This window comes from Pseudopodoces humilis, chromosome 2, assembly GCF_049639895.1.
Source record: "Pseudopodoces humilis isolate 2021_Gansu_Grassland_sample_001 chromosome 2, ASM4963989v1, whole genome shotgun sequence".
Taxonomy (NCBI): Eukaryota; Metazoa; Chordata; class Aves; order Passeriformes; family Paridae; genus Pseudopodoces; species Pseudopodoces humilis.
In genome coordinates this window covers 13661253-13686009 of record NC_142201.1, presented here as the reverse complement: position 1 = coordinate 13686009, position 24757 = coordinate 13661253, and the positions used below count along the sequence as shown (strand labels likewise).

General features: G+C 37.9%; 1 protein-coding gene across 2 annotated transcripts in view; it reads left to right on the top strand.

Moving 5' to 3' along the window:
- Window positions 1-24757, top strand: part of PHEX (phosphate regulating endopeptidase X-linked) — a 98936-nt gene that overhangs the window by 68809 nt on the left and 5370 nt on the right. For both annotated transcript variants that reach the window (XM_014259187.2, XM_005516691.3), the window contains 7 exons: window positions 1229-1287; window positions 12091-12145; window positions 15230-15297; window positions 17114-17244; window positions 20207-20272; window positions 20388-20492; window positions 22176-22252. In XM_014259187.2, coding sequence (XP_014114662.1) covers window positions 1229-1287; window positions 12091-12145; window positions 15230-15297; window positions 17114-17244; window positions 20207-20272; window positions 20388-20492; window positions 22176-22252 — 561 coding nt within the window. The remainder of the gene's footprint in view (window positions 1-1228; window positions 1288-12090; window positions 12146-15229; window positions 15298-17113; window positions 17245-20206; window positions 20273-20387; window positions 20493-22175; window positions 22253-24757) is intronic.

The following is a 24757-nucleotide window of genomic DNA, read 5'->3' as shown; positions in this document are numbered from 1 at the left end:
AAAACTCTCTCCTTTGTTACACGGTTTAAGCGAGGACATTAGTTGTTAGAAAAACAATCAGGATCTGCAGATAACTCTTTTATTAATGGGGCTATTTTAAAGCATAAATTGTGTATACATTGTCACTGATATCACATATTTTCCATATTCTGAGAGATCTTCCTTTGTCTTACTCATTGTTTTGCAGCTTCTTTCTCTTGTCCTTAAAATAAATTTTCCAAAGCAATCACACTCCATTCACATGGCTTTTATAAAACTTTTGAGTAATATTTTGCTAATGACATCAGGATGTTCCTGTTTGGACATTTATTAGAGTTGATTCTAAGTTTTTATGAACTAACCACTAATTATCATAATCTTTATTTCTTTTACCTCACTTCTCCCTTATAAAATCATAATGTGAAATCTTGGGCTCACTGAACTCAGGGTTTCTTCTGAGGGGATTTGGATCTTGCTGAAGTCAGTCAAGATTTTCCATTCAGATGGTTGAAGCCACTGTCAATATAGATGAGCTTAGGCTAAGGAGATTCATTTGCTATTCATGGAATTATAGAATATCTTGAGTTAGAAAGGTCTCACAAGGATCATCAAACTCCAACTCCTATTCAAATCTAGGGTTTCTTCCACTATATATGAGAAATCAAACTATGAGAAGAAATGCCTGGCAAGAGGTCTGTTTCTTTAGGATGGTCATGTTCACTGTGTAGGGTACTGAACATGAAGCTGTTTATTTTGAATTTACATTCCCAGAAATTACCTGTTTATGTTGCTGGCATAATCCTAATTTTCAAGTAGTTGTTTTACTTGTTTCAAAATGCCCTCCTCTAATTTCAACAGGGAGAACCACCACACGTATTTGAAAGACACCCAAGAGAGTTTTTACAGCTGCTGTCAGTGTTGCATCCTCTGCTGGGTGAATTTTGTTTCATCAGCATGGCTGGCCTCACAAGCACAGTGGTCACTTAAAAATTAAACACATCACATGATAGGAACCCTAAGAATCTCTCCTGTTGGGCATTCATTGACTGTATGAAGTTGATGTCATTAAACAATAGATATCAATGTTCTGGAAAGTAGCATGTACTGAAGTGGAGAAAAACTTTAATGTGTTTTAAGTCCTTAATGTTTTTACTTCCTTCTACTGAGTTCAATTTTTATCTTTGCTCCTTTGATTCATACAGGTAAATGTCAATGTACTGACAGATAATTTCTTTTGTTCTTACTACAGGTGGTTTACAAGCCCAACTACTGTAAATGCTTTTTATAGTGCATCTACCAACCAGATCAGTGAGTATCTACCTTCCAAGCGTCCTTACAAACTGCCTGTTTGAGAATGAATGCATCAAGCTTCAGATAACAGCTGTACCTATTGTTTTGATTGTAACTGAAAATTAGAAGCTCAAACCTGGTAATTCAGCTGTGAGACTTAAGCGAGAGGATCATTCTGGAAAACCCAGAGCTCCCACAGATTGGAACTACTGTTGCTCCATGAGTTACCCTGAGTCAGAGGAGTTGCAGTGATCATGTGTGTGTGTGTTTGTACTTGGTCCATTGTGAATGATAGCTTAAATCACTTTTACTAAGCTTAATGTTTCTATCTTCTGTTTTCTGTAGCAAAAACATCTGTACACATATCTCCATAAATACACAGTGATAGGAGTTCTGTCCTCTAGTATTGACAGATGTGTTACAATAAATGTGACTAGAAAAGACTGTGATATAGAGCAGAAAACATAAGAAGGTGTATCCAGTGGATTTGTTCAATACCTTCAAGGACAAGGAGTGATATCTGTAGTTAACTGAAAATTCTTACCTGTTTGTGCAGTACTAGCTGTCTTATTCTAATTTTTGTTACTGGTTGTTTTTAGATAGCATATATTCTAGTGTGGAAACAAATAAGGTAAAAGAGCTGAGTTTTTCAAAGATGTGTTATGACTTTGGATGTTCATACCTGTTTGCTTTAATGGGGCTTTGAACTGAAATTTTCTAACAGGCTTTAAAATTCTATGCCAAGTTTTCTGTGTTCAACAGTTTTACCTTTACCCTGGCAATTTCTCTTTGCTCTTATTAGCTTTTCATGTTAAATCAGCCTTCTTTTTTTATGCTGTTGGGGTCTAGAAGGTGGCTGCCACTACTTCTGTGGTCTCAGTCCCCAGAGACATGACCTCAAAAACTGTTATGATTCCCCCTTTTTCTCCTGAATCTCTTTTGGTCGCAGAGAGAAAGGCACGAAGTTAATGTATCACACTGAAGAAGGTATAACAGAGGACTGGAAATTTGAGTCTGCTGCTATTTGCTTCTACCAATTTCTGTAAACCATTTTACCTTCAAACCACTCACTTAAATTTTTCATGTCTAAGTGATCTCATTTGTAAAGCATGTATAAAAATTAGGCAGTTCCATTGATTAAAATTAGTGCTAGATTTAGATAGCTCTCCCTTTATTAGAGGGTTGCCATCATTGGGCAGTTATATTTTTGTTGATCATCTGAGGGAGCGCTTGGCTGAGGTGGTCACAACTCTGAGGTACCCGAGAAGCGTTACAGCTGCTCTTCCTCCAGCCACCACTGCTGCTAGAAAGGTTTGTGTGAGTGGAGAGGAAGCCTGCTCAGAGAAAAATGAGAGCCATCACTCTTATACCTTCTTGATTATCAGGTTCTTTATAATTTGAGCAGTGCACAGCTGACCCAACTTCTCTGCCATGGCACATTAGAGAAAACTGTGATGAGAGGCTGGAGCCACTGAAAACTTCACTCGCTGTGTCTAAAAGTCAGGAAGCAGAGCATTGTCAAATGTAACCCATCAGTCATGAGTGCAGAGGTAATTGTATTTTCTATCCTAACTGCTGACCTTCTCGTTCTGCTGGCAAGTGACCTGGAAGTTTGGACAGTGCCACTCACTCTCAGTCCTTTTAGGACTGTTTCAAAGAGGAAAAGTGGCTCTTTCTGAACAAAACCCTCTCGTCCTTGAGAGAGAGGTACAACTGTAATCATGCCCTATAAATCGTGTTCAACATGAGGGGAGATTCAGAGAAAGGCACAGTACTGTCTTCCACTTCTGGCTGGTGTGGTTTTATTGGACAAGAGGCCTTGTGGGAGGATGTGAGAGGAATATTCTCTGGTAGAAGTAGCTGATAAATATTTGACACATCACTACTGACTTCCCATTTATTCTGGTGGGGAAGAACTCCTACCTTACTGCTCTGTAGCTGTATTTTCAGTAGTAATCCGTACAAAGTTCTGGGGGCTGCTCACATGGCACAAGAGCTGTGGTATTTTAAAAGGCCTAGTTAAATAACAGAAAAAAAGTTCTAGAAACCAGAGTCATTTGAGAATAAGAATTAAGCTTGAACTCTAGCAAGGTAAATGTAAAATTGTGATACAGCAAGGCCAGAAATGTTTCCATGACCAAATTTCTAGGAGCATAAGAACTAATAATAAACCTTTTTGTCAAATCCACTGAGAGAGGAGAGTCTCTAAGGCATAAGAAATAAGATAATTCTTTGTGTTGGAAGAGTTTGGGAAGTTCTAATTCTAGAGCTTTTTCTTGTGAGAGGTTAGTCCCAGAAATTGTTTTAAATTTAGTGTCAGAAGGGACTGTAGAGGAAATTCATAAAATGAACTGTGACAAATATAAGGACCAGATAATATTCCCCTGGATATTTCAAAGAAACTTGGACAAACAATTTCCAAACAACCAGCTTTGATGTATAGCCTATGACTTATAGTGGCCTCAGCACAAAAAGAATAGGTGTGGCAAGTGTCAAATCTGATTTTTCAAAAGGCAGTTCAGAGGGATCTTCAAAACAAGTAATTTTATCCTTTAAATGAGGGAATGTGGTTGTGACCACGTGTTTGAATAGAGAGTGAATAACTATATGCTATAACAATGAAGAGTGAACCTGAGAATGTAGGATTTTTTTGCTTTTCCTTTTAGAAAAAAAAAATCATGCTTTCTTAATCTACTAGGGCTTTTTTTTTTTTTTAATTCAGAAAGCAAATAAGTATGCTTGATATGATGATATGTTTTTTTTTTTCCATAGTACACTTTTGATAAGGTTCTTTCCCAGTGCTAAGAGCTGAAAGTTGTCATAGGACAAGAAAGAAGGCCCTTTCATAAATTAATGACTGATTAGAGATAAGAAAAGGAGGCAAGAACCAATTATTTGTTGCCAAAAACGTTGGAGGGATGTGTTGCAAGGATCTGTGCTACTCACTGCATTAGAAGATGAGCTTAAGGGAGGGTGTTCTGTTCTGTACAAAAGAACAGAGGTATATAAATCCAGTCCAGGAGGAGAATTTCCTCTGCTGCTGGCTGTTGGAAGGTAGGAATATGTGCTAGCAGAAGAATTACCTCACAGGGAATTGACTGACACTCTTTCCCTTCACCTGTACTACTGATCACTCCTGTAAATGAGTGAATGGACCAGATACCCTCTTCATCTGCTTGAGTGCCCTTACTCTTCAGTGGGAAAACTGGACTTTAGTGTCTTCAAGACCCATCTATTTTTGCTCTTTATAAGTGACTTTATTGAGAAGAATTTGAGAAATAAGAATTTAAAATGCATAATAGAATTTGATTATGGAAAGTAGTTTCTACATGAACTGGAAAATCCCCGGTTCCAAAATTTGATTCTAAGTTAGGACCGTTAGTTTGGAAATGGAAATGTACTGTGTGATGGTATCAACACAACCACAGTAACTCTAAACTTGATTAGTCACTGGAGGCTTCTTGAAAAAGTTTAGAGAAAAAGAAACATCAGTGCCTTGACCCATGGATTCTGAAAAGAAGCAATGGTCAGGTACCTGCACAAGGGAATGTGGATGTCCTGATAACTTCTGAGCTTTAGACAGCTACTTTTACTTTCTATGCTCTGAGCACAGGGAGGTCTCTGACACTCCCAATGGAAGGATTACAAATTCTTCTCTCTCTGTACTCTGTATCACTCACATAAATATTGGAATATCCATGCAAGTCCATGTGATCTTCATATACAGGTAAGCTGTTAGTGTTTTTAACTTGACTACTAAGTTACTTGGAAGAAAAGGTCTTGTTTCACTAAAAGAGAAAATTAATAGAGAATAGAAACTAGATGATTTTAAAAATTATTAGACTTGGAAGAATATAGCAAATCTTGCATATGCAGTAGATGTACCAAATTTTGCTGTCTTTTAGTGTAAACACTTTTTTGTTTGCTGTTGCCTTGTTCCATTTTCATTACTAAACTATTGATAGTTTGAATAACCAATGATTCTGTTAATATCTCCAAAGGAGAAATAAGTAGCTGCATTGAGGTAAGATATGCCACAAAGAGCAGAATTAAAAAAAATATGTTATGTATAATTTAACTTAATATTATACAAGTTTACTCCTGATGTATGTGAGTTCTATTTATTTATTTTCTTTTTTTTCCATAATTCAAAGTGTCTTAGATGAACCGCTATGCATGTTTATAATGGTTGTTAATAATTTTTTAATCCTAGTTTGGATAATTTTTCAATTTTCTGTGCATTTGCTCGTCGATTTCCCCTTTAATTATAGGTACTTAACAAGGAAAACAGGTATATGTCATTGCCTTTAGAGTCTCAAAATGTATATAAGTACACTTCATATCATCTAAGCAGCATGAATACTATCTTTTTAATTATCATAATTGGAACACCAAAAACACATTCCTAAAGGATTAGTTTATTTTAATGCACTCCAGAGCAGTCAACAAATATGTGCTGAAAATAGACACAAGTGATGATCAAAGTGTGCTAGCATGCTTCTGTTCCAGAAAAGGTTTTATTTCATTACAGCACTAAAATATTGGCCTTTGAATATGTTAAGGATAAAAGGGAACTGTTCGTCAGACATTTGGTGTGTTTAGGGTTTTTTTCAAAGTGTGAACATGTATGCCTCTAGAATATATAAAAATAGTCACCTTTGTGGGCTGTGAACAGTAATGAAAGGGAGATTTACAGTGAACTGAGGCAAATATAAGCAATGCACTCACGAGGTGTAAGCTTGAATAGATGTACTGGATAATTAATGTTGATATTATCTCTGTAAGTTTATATCCATGCTCCTTCTAAGTCATTTGTGCTGTTACTGCAGTTCTCTAGTGAAAGTCAAGAGGCCTCTTTAGAGAGCGGCCTCAATACATGTTACAGGAAGCAAATATAATCGACAACAAAATTTAAAAATTGCATTCAGATTAGCATCCACAGAGAAAACCACAGATGAGAGCTCATATTGGCCAGTAAGTATCATCTTTACAGGAAGCATCATGCAGATATTGATGCTGCCAGCTCACTGATGCTGTGAGTTGCAAGGGAGAACTCTTACCTTGCCAGGAGCCAGGGAAGTGCTGGCAAACAGCACCTGGTGCTATGGCCAGGGCAGGATAAGGGGAATGTGCTTGGGGGCATTTTCTCTTCCCTGAAGAAATGGACTATTTGTAAGGTTATGATGAAGTAGTTTCTAGTGTGCCATTAGTTTCCTGGAGGTTAATGAACATAACAGATTTGGACTGAACACTTTCTGAGCCCTGTTATTAAGTAAGCATAGAGTGTCTTAAGTGAGCCCTCATTTTCAATTTTCCCTATTTACTAAAGATCACTATTCTCTTTTATTTAACCATGGTGCATGATCCTTACCTCCATTCTTTATTTTTTCTTTCTAAAATTCTTGTCTATGAATGTATAAAATAGAAGAACTTGTAATTTGTTCTTCTCCCCCTACCCCCCATTCCCTTGTCCCAGGGAATCCACTGAGGCTTTTTCCTCATAAAATAAAGATTAAATTTTCTTGTAAAACAGATGTTTTCACATTTCCTACTCCCTCAGCAGAGAGTAGGAAAAAGTAGGAAAAATCCTTGGCACCTCACAAACCACGTCATGTTTCTCCTCATGTTGCCGTACTGAGGTTGGTAAACATCAGGTTCTCACTTTTTCATGAGTAGAAAAGAGACTCTTGTCAGGTGAAGGGGAAACTGAGCCAAGAATTGAAGCAGAGGCTGCAGAGTCCTCTGCTTTAAGACCATTACTTCCCTGTATCTCTTTAATGAATTCATTCACTGAGTTCTTCATAAAGTTAAGCTTTGTATTCATGCATTACATGGAACAGTTCCTGTGCCTTGCACAATTGATATTTTCTTACACGTTTTTTTTTTGTTTTCTATCCTCTTTGTCCACAGGATAAAACTTAAAATAAGGTGTATGATTCAGGTCCATGTAATGACAGACAGTTTGGTCTCTGCCACCTACATATGGATGCTCAAAGCTGTCTGGGGTGCTCTACAGTGTCTGAAAGGTTTTCTCATGTATTTTATCTGAGATAAAACTTGCAGAAACCTCTTGCCATTGAGTCTGACAAGCTAGACCCCAAAGAGGACATCAAAACCATCACTGGGGATGAGGTTCAATAGTCCTAACAGAAGTCTGTGGAACCATTTTAAACAGATGTATCCTGTCCTTTGGGCTTTTTTTTAGACAGCTAACCAGCACCCCAGCTGTCTTCGCATTTAATTCCATATGTAAATTCAATATTCTTTGATTACTGACCAGCAGTTAGTCTTTGGCTTATATATTATCCCTTTAAAAGTCAACATCTGAATTCATTCAGTGACACTTGAAAAAACAAGTTAGAGCTTTTGAACACATCTGAGAACTGCCAGTACACCAATTGGCAGAGTGCCCTGTATATCACACGGTTTAGCACAGCTGTCTCCCATATCTGTTACTTATGTATGCGATTCACTACCCTGTCAGAAGTTGCTTTAAACCAACCAACCTCATTATTGGAAGTTGTAGATGCACTAACTTGGAATAAGGCTTTGTCTTGCTCAGTTAAAATCATCATGCCATATAACTGAATAATGTAATTGAACTATAAAATATGAATTCATATATAGATTTGAACTCCAAATTTCCTCTTGATTTGGTGAGTCTTCTCATGAGTTTTTGGTTTAGTTTACCATTATTGCTCTGTATTTTTTTTCAGGGAATTATCAGATCACATGTAGTTATTTGTGTCTTGGTAAACTACCAATATTATACTGAGGTAAGGGTATTCATCTGCAAAGTGTGTATAATAATACCATGAAGGTATTAGCTAGTAAATGGATTTATTAATGACAGCAAAGCCCTTGCAAAATTGGAGGAGAAAAAAGCCACCTTCAAATTTTAAATACATTCTGACAAGCTTTACAGCACCTTGCTGGAGAGAGATGCTGAAAATGACATAATGGATAAAATGAAGATAGAAACCTTCAATTACATTAAAAGTAGTCCTGTGAAGGCAAAGTTCTATCAAGATCTTCAAGGTCAGCATACATGCAGAGTGAAATATTTGAAGTAAGCCAGGTATACTCCACTGCTTGAAGTGCTCCTGCATCCCAGATCAGTAAGGTGACTAAGAGGAAAGTTGGACACAGGGGTTTGGAATGCAGAAAACCTCCCTAGAGATGAATCTGGCAAGGGATGTGAAGAAACATTTCTGCAAGTGTAGCTGGAGCAGCAGCAAGTTGAGGGAAAATGTCATGGTGAAAGAGGGCAGGGGACCTGGTAACAGAGGGGATTTACCCCTGGGGGAGGAGGAGTAGGTTAGGGAATGTTTAAACAGACTGGGAAAACACAAGCCCATGGGCTGTGGCAGGGTGCACCTACAAGCTCACAACATCATTATGAAGCCACTCTTGGTAATCTTTGAAAAGTTATGGTGGCTGTGTGAGTTTCCTGAGGACTGGAAGAAACCAAATGTCACTCCTATCTTCAAGAAGGAAGATCTAGGGAATACAAGCTAGCCAGGCTCACCACAGTCCCTGTGTACATGATGAAGTAAATCCTGGATACACTTTCCCTGACCAGCTTTCTACATTGAGGATACTAGCTCAGTGGAGGAGGAGAAAGATGTGAATATGATTTATTCTTTAGAAAGAATGTCAGGACTTTCTCCCCTAATATGCTCAAATACAAACTGCTGAAGAATTGGCTACTCGAGTGGATGGTCAGATGAAAACTCCTTGAACTGTTGGGTTGCAATCAGAACAACTGGTCTCTAACATGCTGGGATGAGTGGCACAAAGTCCATCTTGAGGATGATCTAGCCTGGCTGTCCCACCTTGCCACCAGTAGGACTCATGGATGTAGGGTACCAGTGCTGTTCTGTGCCAGCCTGAGCTCAGCTGTCCCCAGAGCAGTGCTCCTGTGGCCTGTGACACCAGTGCCCATCTCAGAATGATGCTGCAGCCCAGTGACATTGCTGCAGATTGAGGCAGGTTGTAAGAAGGTAGTCAAAGCAGATTCTGCAAGTCTAGGTCTTGATGGCAGATGGATCTGTGTGGAGTCTGTAATAAGATAACAGTTTTCTTTCTGTGTGCTGTTGGTGAGTAATGGCCTTGAGTGTAGTCTCTGGGCCTGCATTTGCAATCTAGTGTATAAAGAGAGAAACTGTCAGCCTCTATCTCTCTTCTGGGGCTGTGTAGAGAGAGAAAGCTTTAAAAGATGCACAACAGAGGCTAAATTTGTGGTCAAGTGTTAGCTCAAAATACATTCTCAGTGCCTGTATCTATTCCTTAAGTTGTGAAATTCCCTGAAGTCTGTCTTATTCCTTCAGATTTGTCCTTTGCCTACCTAAACTCCAGTGGCATAGAAATAATCCCATTAGTATTTATTGCATTTGCAGCCTGCTATGAGCTCTCTGAGTTTTGTCATTAATTCTTTTAGGTGCAAAATGCCAAGCAAAAAAAGAAACAGGCCTCACAGGGGAATTGCCTAAATTGAGGGATTCAAATCAGCACAAAATAAGAAACTGTCTGGTGATCAATCTCATGTTACAATTTCAAGGACATCCTAGGTATAAGATGTTGTTATCCTTGCTCCCCATAAGGATGATGTAGTTGTTGCTTGCCTGAAGGAGACGTTGCATAAAAAGTGTTGCCAGCTCTTAATGAATTCCTTCTAGTGTTGGAATAGTGGCCAAGCACCCTCAGCCCCTCAGTGCTGCTAACCTCTGGAGAATGGGACCCATTTGCTTTACTACCTCACCAAGAATCACTTTCAAACCTAGATTTTTTTTTTTTTTTTCTTACCAAAAAACAAACAAAACCAACAAAACCACAAAAACATGCACCCCTCAAACAAAGCAAAACAAAACAACTTCTGCTGGTGATAATGTATTCCAGTTTCCTGAAGTTTTCTGAAATGTGTATTACATCCTACTGGCCTCTGACTCTGCTTGGGCCTGAAAATACTTCATGAGCTTCCTTTAGTTCAAACTACAGTGGTATTTTCACACATGCACAGAAGTAGAAACCACTCCTTCAACCAGTACTTTGCTCAGTGATAACTAATCTAAAATGGATCCTGACTCAGAGTAAAATAATTACCAACCTGTTGTACAGATTCAGCATTGGAGCTTCCTACCATTCATTCACAATGACTTGTTCAGTGAAAACTATCTCGTGGCTTAACTCACAGCTGACTGTGTTTCAGCAATGTTCTATGAAGACACATTTAGTGTATCTGGATAAGCCTGAGTGAAGATTTGCACCTAATTTGCTGTAAATAATGTGTATTACCTCTACTGCAGACAAGTGCAAATTCACTACAAGTTTATACCTGGAAAAAATAATTGCAGCTCCTTAAAAGAACTTGATAGCCTCTTGGTTCAGTGACAGGCACCCAGGATTGTGTGATCATTAAACATGGTTTGTGGGGTGACTGTGCTACCTTGGTTCACACCACCTTCAGTATGGGCTCATTTGTTCATTTTGGCCACAGCTCCTCTCATCTGTTCTTGTGGGGATAGGATTATTTAGTTAGCAGAACCTAAACATTCCAAAATCTCTTCTGAATTTCAGTGTTTGGGGGTAATCAGTTCAGAATAGATTTTCAGCTCTGAACACAGCTCTTAAGGCCTAACAAGCAATTTTCATCAGGTTGTATGAGTGTACGATTGCTACTTAAAATGTTTAAAACATGCATAATATATAATAAGTAATCTTCTCTGTACGCTGGGGGGCAAGGAGAGTTAGATCAGTAAAACTTTGTCCTTGACATTGGTAAAGTTGTGGTTTGCAGTGCTGGAAAAGAAAATGCTATTGTGATTGAAACAATAAAACAACATCTGGAGAAGGAAGACAAAAAACCTGAGACAACACTCATAAGTTTGAAGCCCACACTTTTTCTAAGCTAATTGCAGATAGGTAATGATGCCCATCACAGAGGAGCAACAGAAGAAAGCAGCTGGACATGCCAGGAGGACATGCCTTGTGCCACATCACTTGGCATGAATTACACTCAACATACTGGGTTTGTTTTGGGTTTTTGTTTTATTGGGGTGGGTTTTTTTGGTTTTTTTTTGTTTTTTGTTTTTTCATTTGAATGTAAGTTTTGAAAGAGTTGGTAAGGAAAAGACAAAGATGTTGCCTTATCTCAGATATAAAGAAATCCATGACCAAACTATCAACAAAAAACCAAATAGGGTTAGAATCAAATGAATGAACCTGTGACTTTGAATTTGAGAAACTATTTTGATTCTCATCATTCACCAAAGTGTCTCCATTGATGTTTTTTTGGCAACTGGTTAGTCTACAAGAAGCAACCAGGTAATATCTGTAGCTAGGCTGAGCCTACAGCCTTAATAATCTACAGTCTTCCCTTACAGAAGTGCCTAAGTATGTTAATTTACCTCTGTTCTTCATAGAATAAATAGAATCAGGCTTATTTTATTACTTTCATATTTCTTGCTTCACTGAAGCCTCACTGACCTAATGGTATTTTAATTCTTATTGCACTTTACCTATGTATTGTCTATTGATCAGTCAACACATCTGAGGATAGTCCACTACTCTTCATAGGACACATGTATTAACATGGGTTATTTTTGGCAGGAGCACTTGCATTTACTCAGATGTGAATGTGGCAGGATCTCTGCTGCCTCTCTGAGATCCTCTCTATTGCATTCTACCGCCCGAGGGAAAGTTCCCCTTGAAAAACCTTCTGAAACCAAAAAAATGAGGTCACAAAATTCAAACCCTTGGGCATTGCATTCAATTGACCTCACTATTTTTTTTTTCTTTTCTTTTTATTTTTTGTTATTGCAGGATTTCCAGCAGGAGAACTTCAAAAGCCTTTCTTTTGGGGAACAGAGTATCCTAGGTAAGTACTGCACCAGGGAACCTCTTCCACCTAGAACTGAGGAGTACCAGGGAAAGGTGTTGCAAACACATATAGAAAAAGAAGAGGGTGTGGAGAAGAAGGCTGCGGTACTGAAGGAAACCGAAATGTACCACCTAGGAAAACTGCTGTCCTTCTGTAGGGCAAATTTGGCCCTTGGGTTGTTTCTTCTCTCCTGCTTTTACTACTGGAAGAGCTGCCTTTGAGAAGTGCTGCTTTGTGCAATACTTTTTCTTACCCTTGGGAGCCATATGTGTTGCTGTTGTCTTAAACTGATGACTAATTTCTCACAGGAATTGCTAATTAAGTGCACCCAAGTGGAAGGGTTTCAATGCTACAGCACGCAGATGCAGCAGTGTGCACATGGCAGGTATTAAAAGGAATTGTAAATCAGATAACTAACACTTCCTAAACAGAAGTAAATACCCTGAGAAGCCAATTATTATCAGTTTATTGTTCACTTTCTGCTAATATCCAAGATTAGCAGTGGGCCCTTGTCTGTGTCTTTTGAGGTACATGAGAATCTCTTCATGTGCATAAGTGATTTTCTGAGATTGCCTGAGCAGGCCCATGTACCAATGTAGCTGAGGAAGGGTAATTATAGGTCACATATATTAAAGTTTGAAAAATCACTGCTTTTGTGCAGCTCAATAGCTTTCTATTTTAGGGAAGGATAAGACCATGAAAAGTTTCTCATGGCAGTTTCTGAAAGTTATTTTGCAGTTATATAAAACCAGTTACTGGTGAAATATATCCTTAATAAATCTTTGTTTAAAAAAATCAAACTTTTCGATCATTTTGTGTTTGCCCTCATCCAATCTGGACTGTGTCCTTGTAAGCAGGAAATTTGGCAATATATGTAGAAAGACACGTTCAATTTAAGAACAAATTAATTTGTATTCAAAGAGAATTCTTGTGGGCCAGGTGACTTTGCAAGTGTTAATTGGGGATAGAAGAAAGTCCTTTTTTGTTAAGGCGAACTTATTTTCTGTTACAGTTATTGCAGACCTGTTTCCAGCTTTGCTTTCTGAAGAGATTTCTCTGTATCCTGACCTTCTGCCATAGTGATAAAATTGTGGTTCTTTCAAAGCATTATACTCTGCTCATTTCTCTTCTTTAAAGGTTACCTTAGCTTAAATTGGTTTTGCTTAAGTTAGTATCAAAATGAAATTTAGTAAACAAATGTAGCTGGATTATATCAGATAACAGATTGCTTTTGTCCTTGAAATATTCTGGATGTTTTCTGTCTGCTTAGAAGAAACTACATGGCAGTGGAACTGATAAACCATCCAAAAAGTCACCAGTGCTTGCTGAAAAACTTACTTAGCAAATAGTTAACGTTTAGTGACTTTTTAGTGTCCAGCTTCAGAACAACCACCAAAACCAAATTACTCCATTTGCATGAAGTGAAGCTTAGTTGTCACTTTTACATCTCAATACATTAAATAAAATAACATTGAAATGCCATAGTTCACAGTTGTGATTCTTCAGTGCCAGGTATATTGAAGCAGAGACTTCAAACTACCTGACCTCATTGCTTACAGGTCTTTGAGCCTCCTCAGTCCCAGAAAGTTCCCCTTTAACATGGAATCTGCTGGGCTGCACTTATCCCTCCTGCCTCTGTCCAACTATGCCCAGAAGTAAAAAGCATGAACAGAACTGGGAAAATTTCTGGAAAAAATGTTGTCAAGCTGGACAAAATGCTGAGTTGGAGTTCACAGGTTCAAAGGCCAAAATTCACTGCAACCTTATCCACATCTTTTGAAGCTAAGGAAAGCTGTAGGAGTGCCAGAACACCAGCCTGTTCTTTGTCCTGTCACTCATGGTAGCAAAGAACCTTAGAGGAGAAATAAGATGTATTTAGTAATAGGGCTTGTTTCTTCTCGATCTCTTTACATGTTTTGTGCCATTATTTTTATACTTCTCCAGCTGTTAAAGATCCTGTATAACCCCTCTACTTCAGATATGTAAAACAAGTCTAACATAGTACATTAATTAGGGGTAATTATCACTGTGTGCTACACAAAATTACAACTTTGTCACACAAAAGGATGATATTTCCATTGCTGAAACATATAATTTTAACCTGCATTTTTTGGCGATGGTTTGTAACAGTACTTGGGCTAAAAAGCAGTAGGGGAGATTTTGACACATGCAAAGTACCATTTAGGAAAGAAAAAAAAAAGGAGGATTTTCATGGGAGCAGAGGGAATTAAATGATATAATTCTTTTTGGACATAACTGAGATGAGCAATTAGTGCACTATGGATCATTAGGTCCAATCATATGTTGTTTCAAAACCCTCTGCCTTTCTTCCATTTCAATAAGATGTATTAGAAATACTTCAAGCTACTTCGAAGTATAACATCTCAAGAACTGAAATAATTAAAATCACAAAAAGCAACTCAATAAAATAAAGTTGCATTGAGTAAAACTCCTACCCTCATGAAATCCACTGTATTTAGTGTAAAAAAGCCCTGAGCTTTTCCCACTTTCATCCCTATTTGTCCTAAAAGCAGAATTACTGGGATATAATAATGAAGATATAATTAATTGTCAATCAGGAATACAAAGTATTTCTTTTTACTTTGTTTTCTGGGTACATTAGATCTGACTATATATCATGCCCTATTTTAGAGTAGGTGCAAGGGTATTTTATGACCTTTCTTTTTAAAACTAGATGGAGTTCTGTTAATTCTTTACAAAATACAGTCTCTGCTTCAGAGTAGTTACAGCTTTGTCCTGTTCCCAGCCAGAATATACAGAATGCCATCAGCTGAAGGAGACGTTTTGGAGCTCATATGATGCTGTTAAGGGATTTGGTTGGAAGAGTGAACTACCACAATGCTTTCAAAGTTTTAGATTAAATGTTTCTTTTAAACTAGAGTTTAACATTAAGACTTTCAACATCTTTAAGTCAAAATTGTGTAGGTCTGATCTTTATAACCATATCCCCTGCCTCCTCACCCTCTTTTTATATCAATAATGATCTTTCCAGAGGTCTTCCGTCCTTTAACGTTCATGACTGTGAACGCTTTCTGAGGAAACTGCTTCTTTGTGTTGCAGGTCCTTAAGTTATGGCGCCATAGGAGTGATTGTTGGCCATGAGTTTACTCATGGATTCGATAGCAATGGTGAGTATTTGACTGCATTTTGACAACTTTTTTATTTACAGAGTTGACAGATTAGAAAGCTGACTTGTACATGCTGTAGCATTTATAGGTTTGTTTTTTTTAATGGTACTGAGTTTGTGTGAAGAAATTATAAATTTGTATTTGTTAGATTTATTTATATGGAATCTTGCTTGTCTGATTTGGATTTTATTTGGTAAAAAATACCAACCACAGTTTTGATTCTTTTTTTGTCTTGAATGAAAACTAAATCAGCAACAGATTCTGAAACTAACAGGGGGAAGGGGGGAGTGGGAAGGGTAAAAGGATAATTTCTGGTTGATAAAAATGACTTCCAAGAAAACTTTTCATTTCAGGTTTGACATTTTTCAAAAGAGAATTGCAGAAGTTTTAAAATACAACACTGGAACAAGAGTGGTATAGAAAAGGTGTTGCAAAGTATTAAAATTAAATTCAAAAAAAAGAGAGAGGGGAAAAAAATGGTCAGAAAATGTCAATCCAGTTGTCCTGACAAACTGGGTGGAGTGGAGCATTGCCACTACCTAGGTTTGGTTGTCTCAGCAAAGTGCTTTTAAAAACTGGGCTCCTGAGAGAAAGTGAAGGGAGAGAGGGGAGGAGGGAGGTGCAGGGAGAAAGGAACTGGAAACTCCTCCTCCAGGAGGAGTTTGATTGGGTTGTGTAATATTGAATACCTAAAAAACAAAAAAAACCCAAAAAACTCAAAAAATAAAAAACAAAAAGGAAACAAAACGAAACCCCAACCAAACAAAGAACCCAACGATGAAACAAGAAGAAAATCACATAATGTATCCTGTTTTCATGCTCCCCAATGCTTTGTGTCAGAAAACACTCCAGAATGTCCAGAAAGACATTTTTCTTCATGAACTCCTCCTATGTGTAGGTGAGCACCTAAACTCCTCCACTTTGTCTCCTGCCCCTCAGAAAGGAACCTAAGATTTGATTCCCTAAGCAGACCCCTGCTTCTTTCCAGGGTCTTACCTTCCAAATATAGAAATAAATACATCTCTAGGGAATTTGTCACCTTGAACAAGACAATACACAGAGGGAAAAAAAAATAAATATAAAGATGAAACAAAACACCTTCAGTACCTGGTGTTATGTCTGTGTTGCTCCTTACCTCTCTCTCCTGCAGCTGCAAAGAGGAATCATATCACAGAGCAATGCTGCATCTGCATGGGCAGCTAAACATACTCTCAGGAAAGTGCCAACATGTCTTGTGTCTGACTGGCTGGAGTCATGATGGAGATTAAATGTCCTACAAATGATAGGGAGCAAGGACCTGAGGCTGAAAGAAGTCACTGCTGTGATCATCAGCCTGAGCAATGGGATGTATGTATTCCCACTGTTTTCATGAGTTCTGGTTTTGCTCCAAAATAAGAAGAAATGTAAACTTCAGAAGTTTGCATGAAATTGACTTTTTCCTGATCAAGTGAAGAATTAATAATAAATTAGTTATCATCATATTTTCAGAATGAAAGACATATGGTCTGAGGATGAAAAGTACAATTATACTTGCAAGAAAGCTAAGTGCCTCTTACACTATGTAATTATAAAATGTACTATAGAACTCATTAGTCATTACTATCTTTTTCTGCAAATGGAAATTATAACAATAGATAGAATGCCAGCTTTTCACTGCTGATTTGAATGGGGTCAAGATTATGCTCACTGATCCTGTACACACTGTACACACACTTCCATGAGAACATTCACCTCACATTTCTGTGAAGGTGATAGATTCCTAAACTGTAAAAGTTTTCTCCTGCAAAAACATTTGTTTTCTTTCTTTTCTTTTGAGGTCGGAAATACGACAAAAATGGAAATCTAAACCCTTGGTGGACGACTGACTCTGAAGAAAAATTTAAAGAGAAGACAAAATGCATGATTGACCAATACAACAGTTACTACTGGAAACAGGCTGGCTCACATGTATGTAAACCACTAGAGGCTGAAAACAGTGGTACATGGGGAGCTCAGGTTGTTGTGCTTTTTTTTCTTTTTTTGAAGTTCTCTTTTTATAAATCCCAATGTATTGGGATATTAGGCTACCAGCTTCATTTCTCACAACAAATGATTTTTTGAGGTGAATAATTGTGTTAAAAATTGTCTGTCAGGTTTGATTAGTCCAGTCAAATACTACTACCCACACTCTGGTGACAGGGTTAAACCATTTCTTGCCATCACATCATTTTGGAATCAGAGGAAGAGGATGAAGCCACTCAGCAGGGCTGCTCTAACTATTGTGAGCATGTTAAATGCCTTCTGAAGATGAGGTCTGTAATGAAAACTGAGCAGTCACTCTTTTAGAAAGAATCTAATAGCATGTTTTATAGATTCCTTTAACAATTCTGCCTGTTATTTATCACAGCTATAAAATGGATGCATAAGCCCTACTTTATTTCAGATTCCACTCTTGCTATTTCTTCCATGTGTGCACACAGACCCCATTTGTATGTTTAATCAAGGGAATATGACAATAGTAGCTCCTAGAAAAAGATTGAGAAACAAAGTCCAAGGGAATTGTTTCTGTTTTATTGTCTATCAGGTATGGGCTTTTCTGAAAATATGTACATTCATATGTGTGTCCAAAATGAGGATAAACAGGATACATCCCAGACCTTCAGAAATTAATAGATGAAATTCCAGTAATGTTGTCTGGGACATAATTTTAATCTTAGTTTTCAGGATAAAACACACAATCTAGTCATCACCCAATTATAACCCCTCTACCTACATTTTAGAAATACCAGTACATCTTTGATTTTAAGAATAGTGAGGCCCCATGAAATGCTGATCAACAGTTCTAGAACTTTTCCTAGGCTTGTTTTGTGCTGATCTCAGACCATATTATGATTCAGTCTGAAGTCCAGCAGCTCAGACTTGGAAGTATTTCATAACAAGCTAATTTGCAAATAAAAATTCTCAGGCTTATTTCTGAATATTTCTGGGACAAAAACTGTCATTATAAAAATGCCACCCAAAGAAAATCATTAAAATTTTCCCCAAGGATGTGGCTGAGCTCTTCCCGTGCCTTGGCCATTGGCTTGGCCATCCCCTTTACCTTTTGCACTGTCTCTTGAGATGAGGTAGGTCTGAATTTCCTCTCAGTGTAGAAACTGCCTTTGAAGTCCACGGATGGGTTTACTAGAGAGATCCTTTTACCCACAGCCTTGTCATCCCATTCCTTCTATACCCACAGGATAATCAAAAGCACTTTTTAGATGACAGAAGATTTTTCCAATTTTCTGACATATTCTAGAGATATTGTATGAGGAGCTACGCAAGCAAAGACCTTTTTTATTATCATTTTGGCCTGTCATTTACATCAATACTCTGCAGGCTTTTTACCTTTGTATGAATATTTTTCATGGATCAAGAAAGCTATTTATTCTTCTTCCTTCTCATCTGGTATACAATAAAAATATCTCCAGAAAAGAAGCCTAATGAAAGAAAAAGTGGATATAGAAACAGCTTCAGAGTGCAATAATCACATAAAGTCATCTCATCAAATAAAGGACTTGTCATGGTCCCTGATCCCTGCCACAAATTCTCTGTGCAGAATAGTCTCAAATACCCAATCCAGAGCTGCCTGAGATCAGCAGAAAGAATTCTTACACTTTTTAGATGACCTGTGGCCCTGTGCCACTGTTAGGTTATCCTGATCTTATGCTTCAAGTCAGCCTCCTTCACAAGCCCAGTGCAAGTAAAATGTGTAAGCAGGAAGGCCAGGGAAAAAGGCAGCTGGTGTGCTTGTCCGTTCCCTGGTGTCCCAGCGCCTTTTGTCCTAAAAGCTTTTCTCTCACCTCCATCTCCATCCTCCTGAGTGCAGGGGAGAGCTGACAGGAAAGGGTTGTACTTTCCTCCATGGCTCCCATTTTTCCCATTAAGCTGTATCCAAGGCATCAAGTAAGATGTCCTGAGTCCAATTTGGGTGCTCATCTGCACTGAGTGTGGGGCTGTGCACAAGTACCTTGGTGCTTTTGCCTCTTCCTCTCTGTTTTCCTCTCTTTTTCCATCCTGAAAGTGAGTAATGATGCCAACCCCACTGTACTGATCCCTGTGGCACGGGAGAGCTGATGGCTGCAGAGCCATTGACCTTCAGAGCCCTGCTCAAAACTGCTCAATTATCTTGCTTATTTGAGGCACAGGAGAGAGTAAAACGGCTTAATTACAAATACAGTTGGTAACACAAGGACCTTAGTAGCTGGGTGAGTAGAGATAATGCTACTCCAGCAGAAATTAGGATTTCTTTATAATGATATTGCACTTGGTAATGCCAGGAGACCAGTCTCCTCACAAAGTTTATATAGTGCAGTTTTCTACATACATTCTTGTTGCTATTGCTCCTACTCTTGGAATCAATACCCAGGAGAAGCAACAGGAATCTCCTTTGCAGATATTTTTAGAGCACTGAATACACTACCAATTTTGATTCTGTCTCTGACAGTTATTTTTAATTACGCTTATTTATGTTATGACTTAGAAGTTATTTTAGCATCCCAGTAGTACATTAAGAGTTATGTAGAGAAATAAATATAGCCTTTTAGATAAAAGTTCAAGAGGCTACTGGATCTTACATGTCACCAGATACAAACAGTCCTTAGGGGAAAATTACTGACACTCAGCTCAAAGATCAGGGACTGGATTCTTAAGTGCATTCTATCTACTATATTTTGTGCTACAGAAATCTATGGCCAGAGCCAGGATAACTCATCACAGAAAATAGTTTACTGGCAGTTTTCACATGGAAACCCAGTTTTCTTAACCAAAGTTGGTTGATATTGACTGAGGTTGTTCTTGCCTTGTTTTACTTTCCCCCCTCTTTTTGAAGTTGATTGAGTAGTAAGTTCAGAAATGGGTCAAATGACTGATGTTCTTTCATTCTGCCAAGGTGAAAGGGAAGAGAACTTTGGCAGAAAACATTGCAGATAATGGAGGTTTGCGAGAAGCTTTCAGGGTAAGTAGATGGAAAATATCTGAAACATCGCATTATTAGAAAAATAAAAGAAAAAAAAAAAAGCTGTAGTTATCTTCATGTTGCTGAAAGGCACTTAGTATCTCTTTTTTATCAGGCATACAGGAAATGGATTGCAGAAAAGAGGGGAGGAGAAGAAGAGCCTTTACTGCCAGGCCTTGAGTTCACACATAACCAGCTTTTCTTTCTGAGTTATGCCCATGTGAGTAGTACAAATGTGTTTCAAATCCCCATCTATTAACCTGAACTATGTGCAGTGCAGAAATGAGCTTGCTTGGTTTCAGCAATCTGCATCACCCAAACACAGATTTTTGAGAGTATAAGCAGAGACTTCTTCCACAATTATTATTTCTTTCTCTTTCCCTCTTTGTCTTCAACTACTCGTGGTACCTCAACTGCTGACATTATTCTTGGTTTTGCACAGCGCGTCACAGCAGCTTTCTTTCTTCTTTCTACTTCCCTCCACCAAAAGGGACTTCCTGAATGTATTGATTCCTTAGCCTCCTTCAATTTTAACACCGTTTGTTACTGTGTACGTTGTTCAAGGAAACTAAGCAGCAGTGAAGAGAGTGTTAGTTTATTTTTTCCCATCTGTACACTAAATATGCTGTAACAAAACTTTGATAAGGGATGTGAGTTTTTTAGAAAAAACATTGAGCAAGGGAGAGGATCAGAAATTATTTCTTTGGGTAAACAAATTGGGGCAAACTCCCCACAAGAGAAGTAAAATACTATAAAACTTTGTCACCTGCTGAAGGAATGAATTATCCCAAACTGAAAAAACAGGAGTCCTGGTTAAAAATAATTTCTCTGTTGAGAGTCAGTGTAGCAGTCTATTGGCCTGTGGCTGTTTCAGTTTGACTATACTGAATAAACAAAATATTACACTTGCATTGTTTATGCTGAATTAAGTTTTGCCTTGTGCCAGTTTTTCTCCAAGAAAATTTTGAAGCTATAGGGAACACCTGGGGGTCTTACAGAACCACTTACATAACCACTGCAGGAATCCCTCGCAGGGAGGGCACATGCACAGTGAGAGCAGTGTATGCAAGGTACTCTCGAGCTCAGTCTATTTCCACAAAGCTCAAAACACTCAACAGACTTATTTAAAATGTCAGAACTGTGTTCAGCCAGACAAAATTGCACTGAAATCCACTGAAATCCTATGGGCAATCTGGCTTAAAGGATTTTGTTTGTAGGAACTTTTAATGTAGAGACTTAAGTAAGGTAGGGGAAGTTTAAAGGAGATTTTTCATGCAATAGATACAGCGTAAGATACAACAATTTGGTTGTGCAAATATTCAAACTACCCTGTTTTTTGGTCAGTTACAATTGGGTTAAATATCAGGAACAGGGAACTGGGGACCATTGATGGAAATGTGGAAAATGTGTAATTTCAAAGAAACTGACATTCCAACATGGCATAAATATGTCAGGTAATATAGCAGCAGTTCTAGAGATGATAAGCATCATTATGTGTACCTTTTAGACACATTACATAGTTTTGAGACCAAGAAGTATGTTTGGTAATTGATAAGGTGTGAGATGCTACAGCACAAGCTTAAAGACAAGGTACCATTATAGAGAACTTCAAAAAAAGAACTAGTAAAAGTGACTGTGATTAGATGATGGGAAAGAGTGTGTAGAGAAAAAACAGTGGGTGGACACTGGATCCATTAGGGGATTTGAAAAACAAGAGAATATACCAAGAGAAAACTGCAGATTGGCAAAGGTGAAACAAAGTAGGAATTTATGGTGTCTTTCCATTTTATGCATTCTTTAAGTCATAGGCATCTTAAGAACAGAACAGTGATATTACATTTTGCTTTACATAAAAAGTTATCCCAGATAATGTGCCTGTTTCTGTTTTTTTTCATTTTATCAGGTAAGATGCAACTCCTTTAGACCGGAATCTGCGAGGGAGCAAATATATACTGGAGCTCACAGTCCTCCTCAGTTCAGGTAGTGTAAATAAGGTATTTCCTCAGTGTACACACAGAAATCAATAGCTGCAGAACAGAAGGGCAGAAATACAGCATTTAAGAGGGGGTTAAGAGCAAAGACAAAATTGGACTGTGCTCTTGGTTTAGATGGAAATTTAACTGGTTTTATTAGCTTATCTTTCACTATTACAAATGCTCTTCTGTAAAATTGAGGAGCTTGCATCTACCTTCAAAAGCATTTGAACCAGAACACACTCTGATCCCTGTGATGTCCTGTAATCATGGCCTGAGTATCTAAAATGCCTCATCTATCACTTTCTTCCCCTAAGCAATTCTACTTTAGAAAACAGTGAATATAGGAAGGGTCTTTGATTTAATCTGAGTTCATTAAAAGCTCCTAATTCTTGACGTTGAATGACATTGTTAATGCAAAGCAAAATGTGCCCTGTGAGTTCAGTCCAAGACCAAACTCTTCCACTGGCCTTCAAGTGACACTTTGCTTGAAGGAGCTACGGCAGTCCAGCCATACCAGAGGGAGTCTGCCCTTGCCTAAAGGCCTCCCACAGGCTCCCCTGTCCACAGACACTCATGAACTTCCCATGGGAAGGGGAGAAGTTTTAGAGATTTTATAGGAATTAGGAAGCCAGAGTTTATTTTTCTGCTTCCTCACCAAGAACATGTTGGTTTTGTTGGGATTCAAGTTGGTTCCATTTAGTTAACCAAGAATTCTGTATTTGCTCTTGGTCAAGTACTACATTACCTCTTTATTTGGACAAAGGGTGTTAACTTCACAATAACATTCACACAATACAGTGGATTATTTGCCTTCTAGAGAATCCTGCCACTTTCTGTTGACTAAAAGAGTGTTATACCAGCTAATGAGGTAAAAGTAGTGAAGTATGCAAATCTGTGTGCCTTTTAACATTGAAAATACATCATGACAATGAGAACAGGAGCATCAGGCTGACCTTCAGCCTACAGAGATATTCTTTGCATAATTCCTACCCTTGTTAAGATTTTGGTGAAATAACCATCTGCTGTCTTTTAAAATCCTCAGGTTTATTTACCTGTAGGTGTATTTATATTCTGAATCATTAAATAGCTACATTCCCATGAGATGGTGATACACATGGAACTCTAGGAATAGAGTATTTGTTAGGAAAAGTCCTGAAGGCATCAGGCTATGACAGAAAATTTGAGAGAAGTTTAGATTAATTTGAGATCTAGAAAATATAGACAAAACATTTTCTTAGTTTTTGTGTGAGATACTGACAACTGGCATCTGTTTCAGAACTGAAGAAAAGCATTGCTCTTTGTCTCCTGTTGCAAATCATATCAACTGGGCTAACAAATTATGAGTTTCTCCCTGCTTGATTCCATTTATGTCCCAAGACCATTATAAGCACAACTGCAACACAGCTAGCTCCAACACTGACAGCTCTTTCTGTCCAAAAATCTCAAACAGCCCTCTTAAAAGTAATTATAAAAGGTAATAATAAAAATTTAGAAATGAACAACGCATCTTGAACACAGGTGTGTGCATCTGAACTACTCTCACCAGTTTCTCTTCACAGTCAAAAAGGAAATGGCATTTTAGAAGTTAATATATATGTATAAATAATCTTTCAGCAGGTAATAAATTTAAATTACTTACTCTACAAATACATCTTTCTGTTGATCACCAAGGGAGGCCAGCATGACCTGCTTAAGGAAAGGTGTCTCTACTATAATTCAATAGGATGAAATCCAGACACACCAGTCTGATTTCAGTTAATGTGTGGCAATATCAAACTATGGATAGAAAAGTGGCATGCATGCAGACATAAAGATTTTTTGATGGGATAAATTCTGGGTTTATTTGTTTTTAATTGGCAGATTTTCAGTATTAGCATGTGTCTTTGCTATTTTTGAATGCCAGTTTCAGATTGAAATCCCTGGCATGGCAGGCAGAACTCCCACCATCAGCAGCAGTTCTGCATGACCAGCTCTTGCTGCTCCAGTCCCTGAATATGTATCTGCAATTTTTTTTTACAGTAAAGCTGTATATCTTATTTGAAGCCTAACCTCATTTGGTAATCTTCCCTACAAAACTGACCTTTAGGCTTTTTTGTGCCAGATGACTGCTAATTTTCTTACTCACAGAAAGTCTAATCAATGTAATAAGAATATTTTCTACCATGCTGAGCTACACTGAGAAGCTGATTGTCTGCAATATAGAAAAATGCCTCCTCACTGTATAACAAAGAAAAGGTATACAATTAATATCACAGTAGATATTTTTCAGCTTTTAAGTCAGAAAACTCTAATACCATTTCAAGTTTCAGGTTAGTAAATCCAAGATGATTAAAAGCGTAGGAAAAAGCAGCAAACAACACAATTGTAATCTAGCAATGGTAAAATAATAGTTTTTGACTGCATCAAATAATGCAGACACGAAAGCAGGAGCCAGAGATAACTGCATGAGAAGACCAAGCTCTTCCCCTAAGCCTGAAGGTGCCAGTCTGGAATGCAGACACATCGTCCA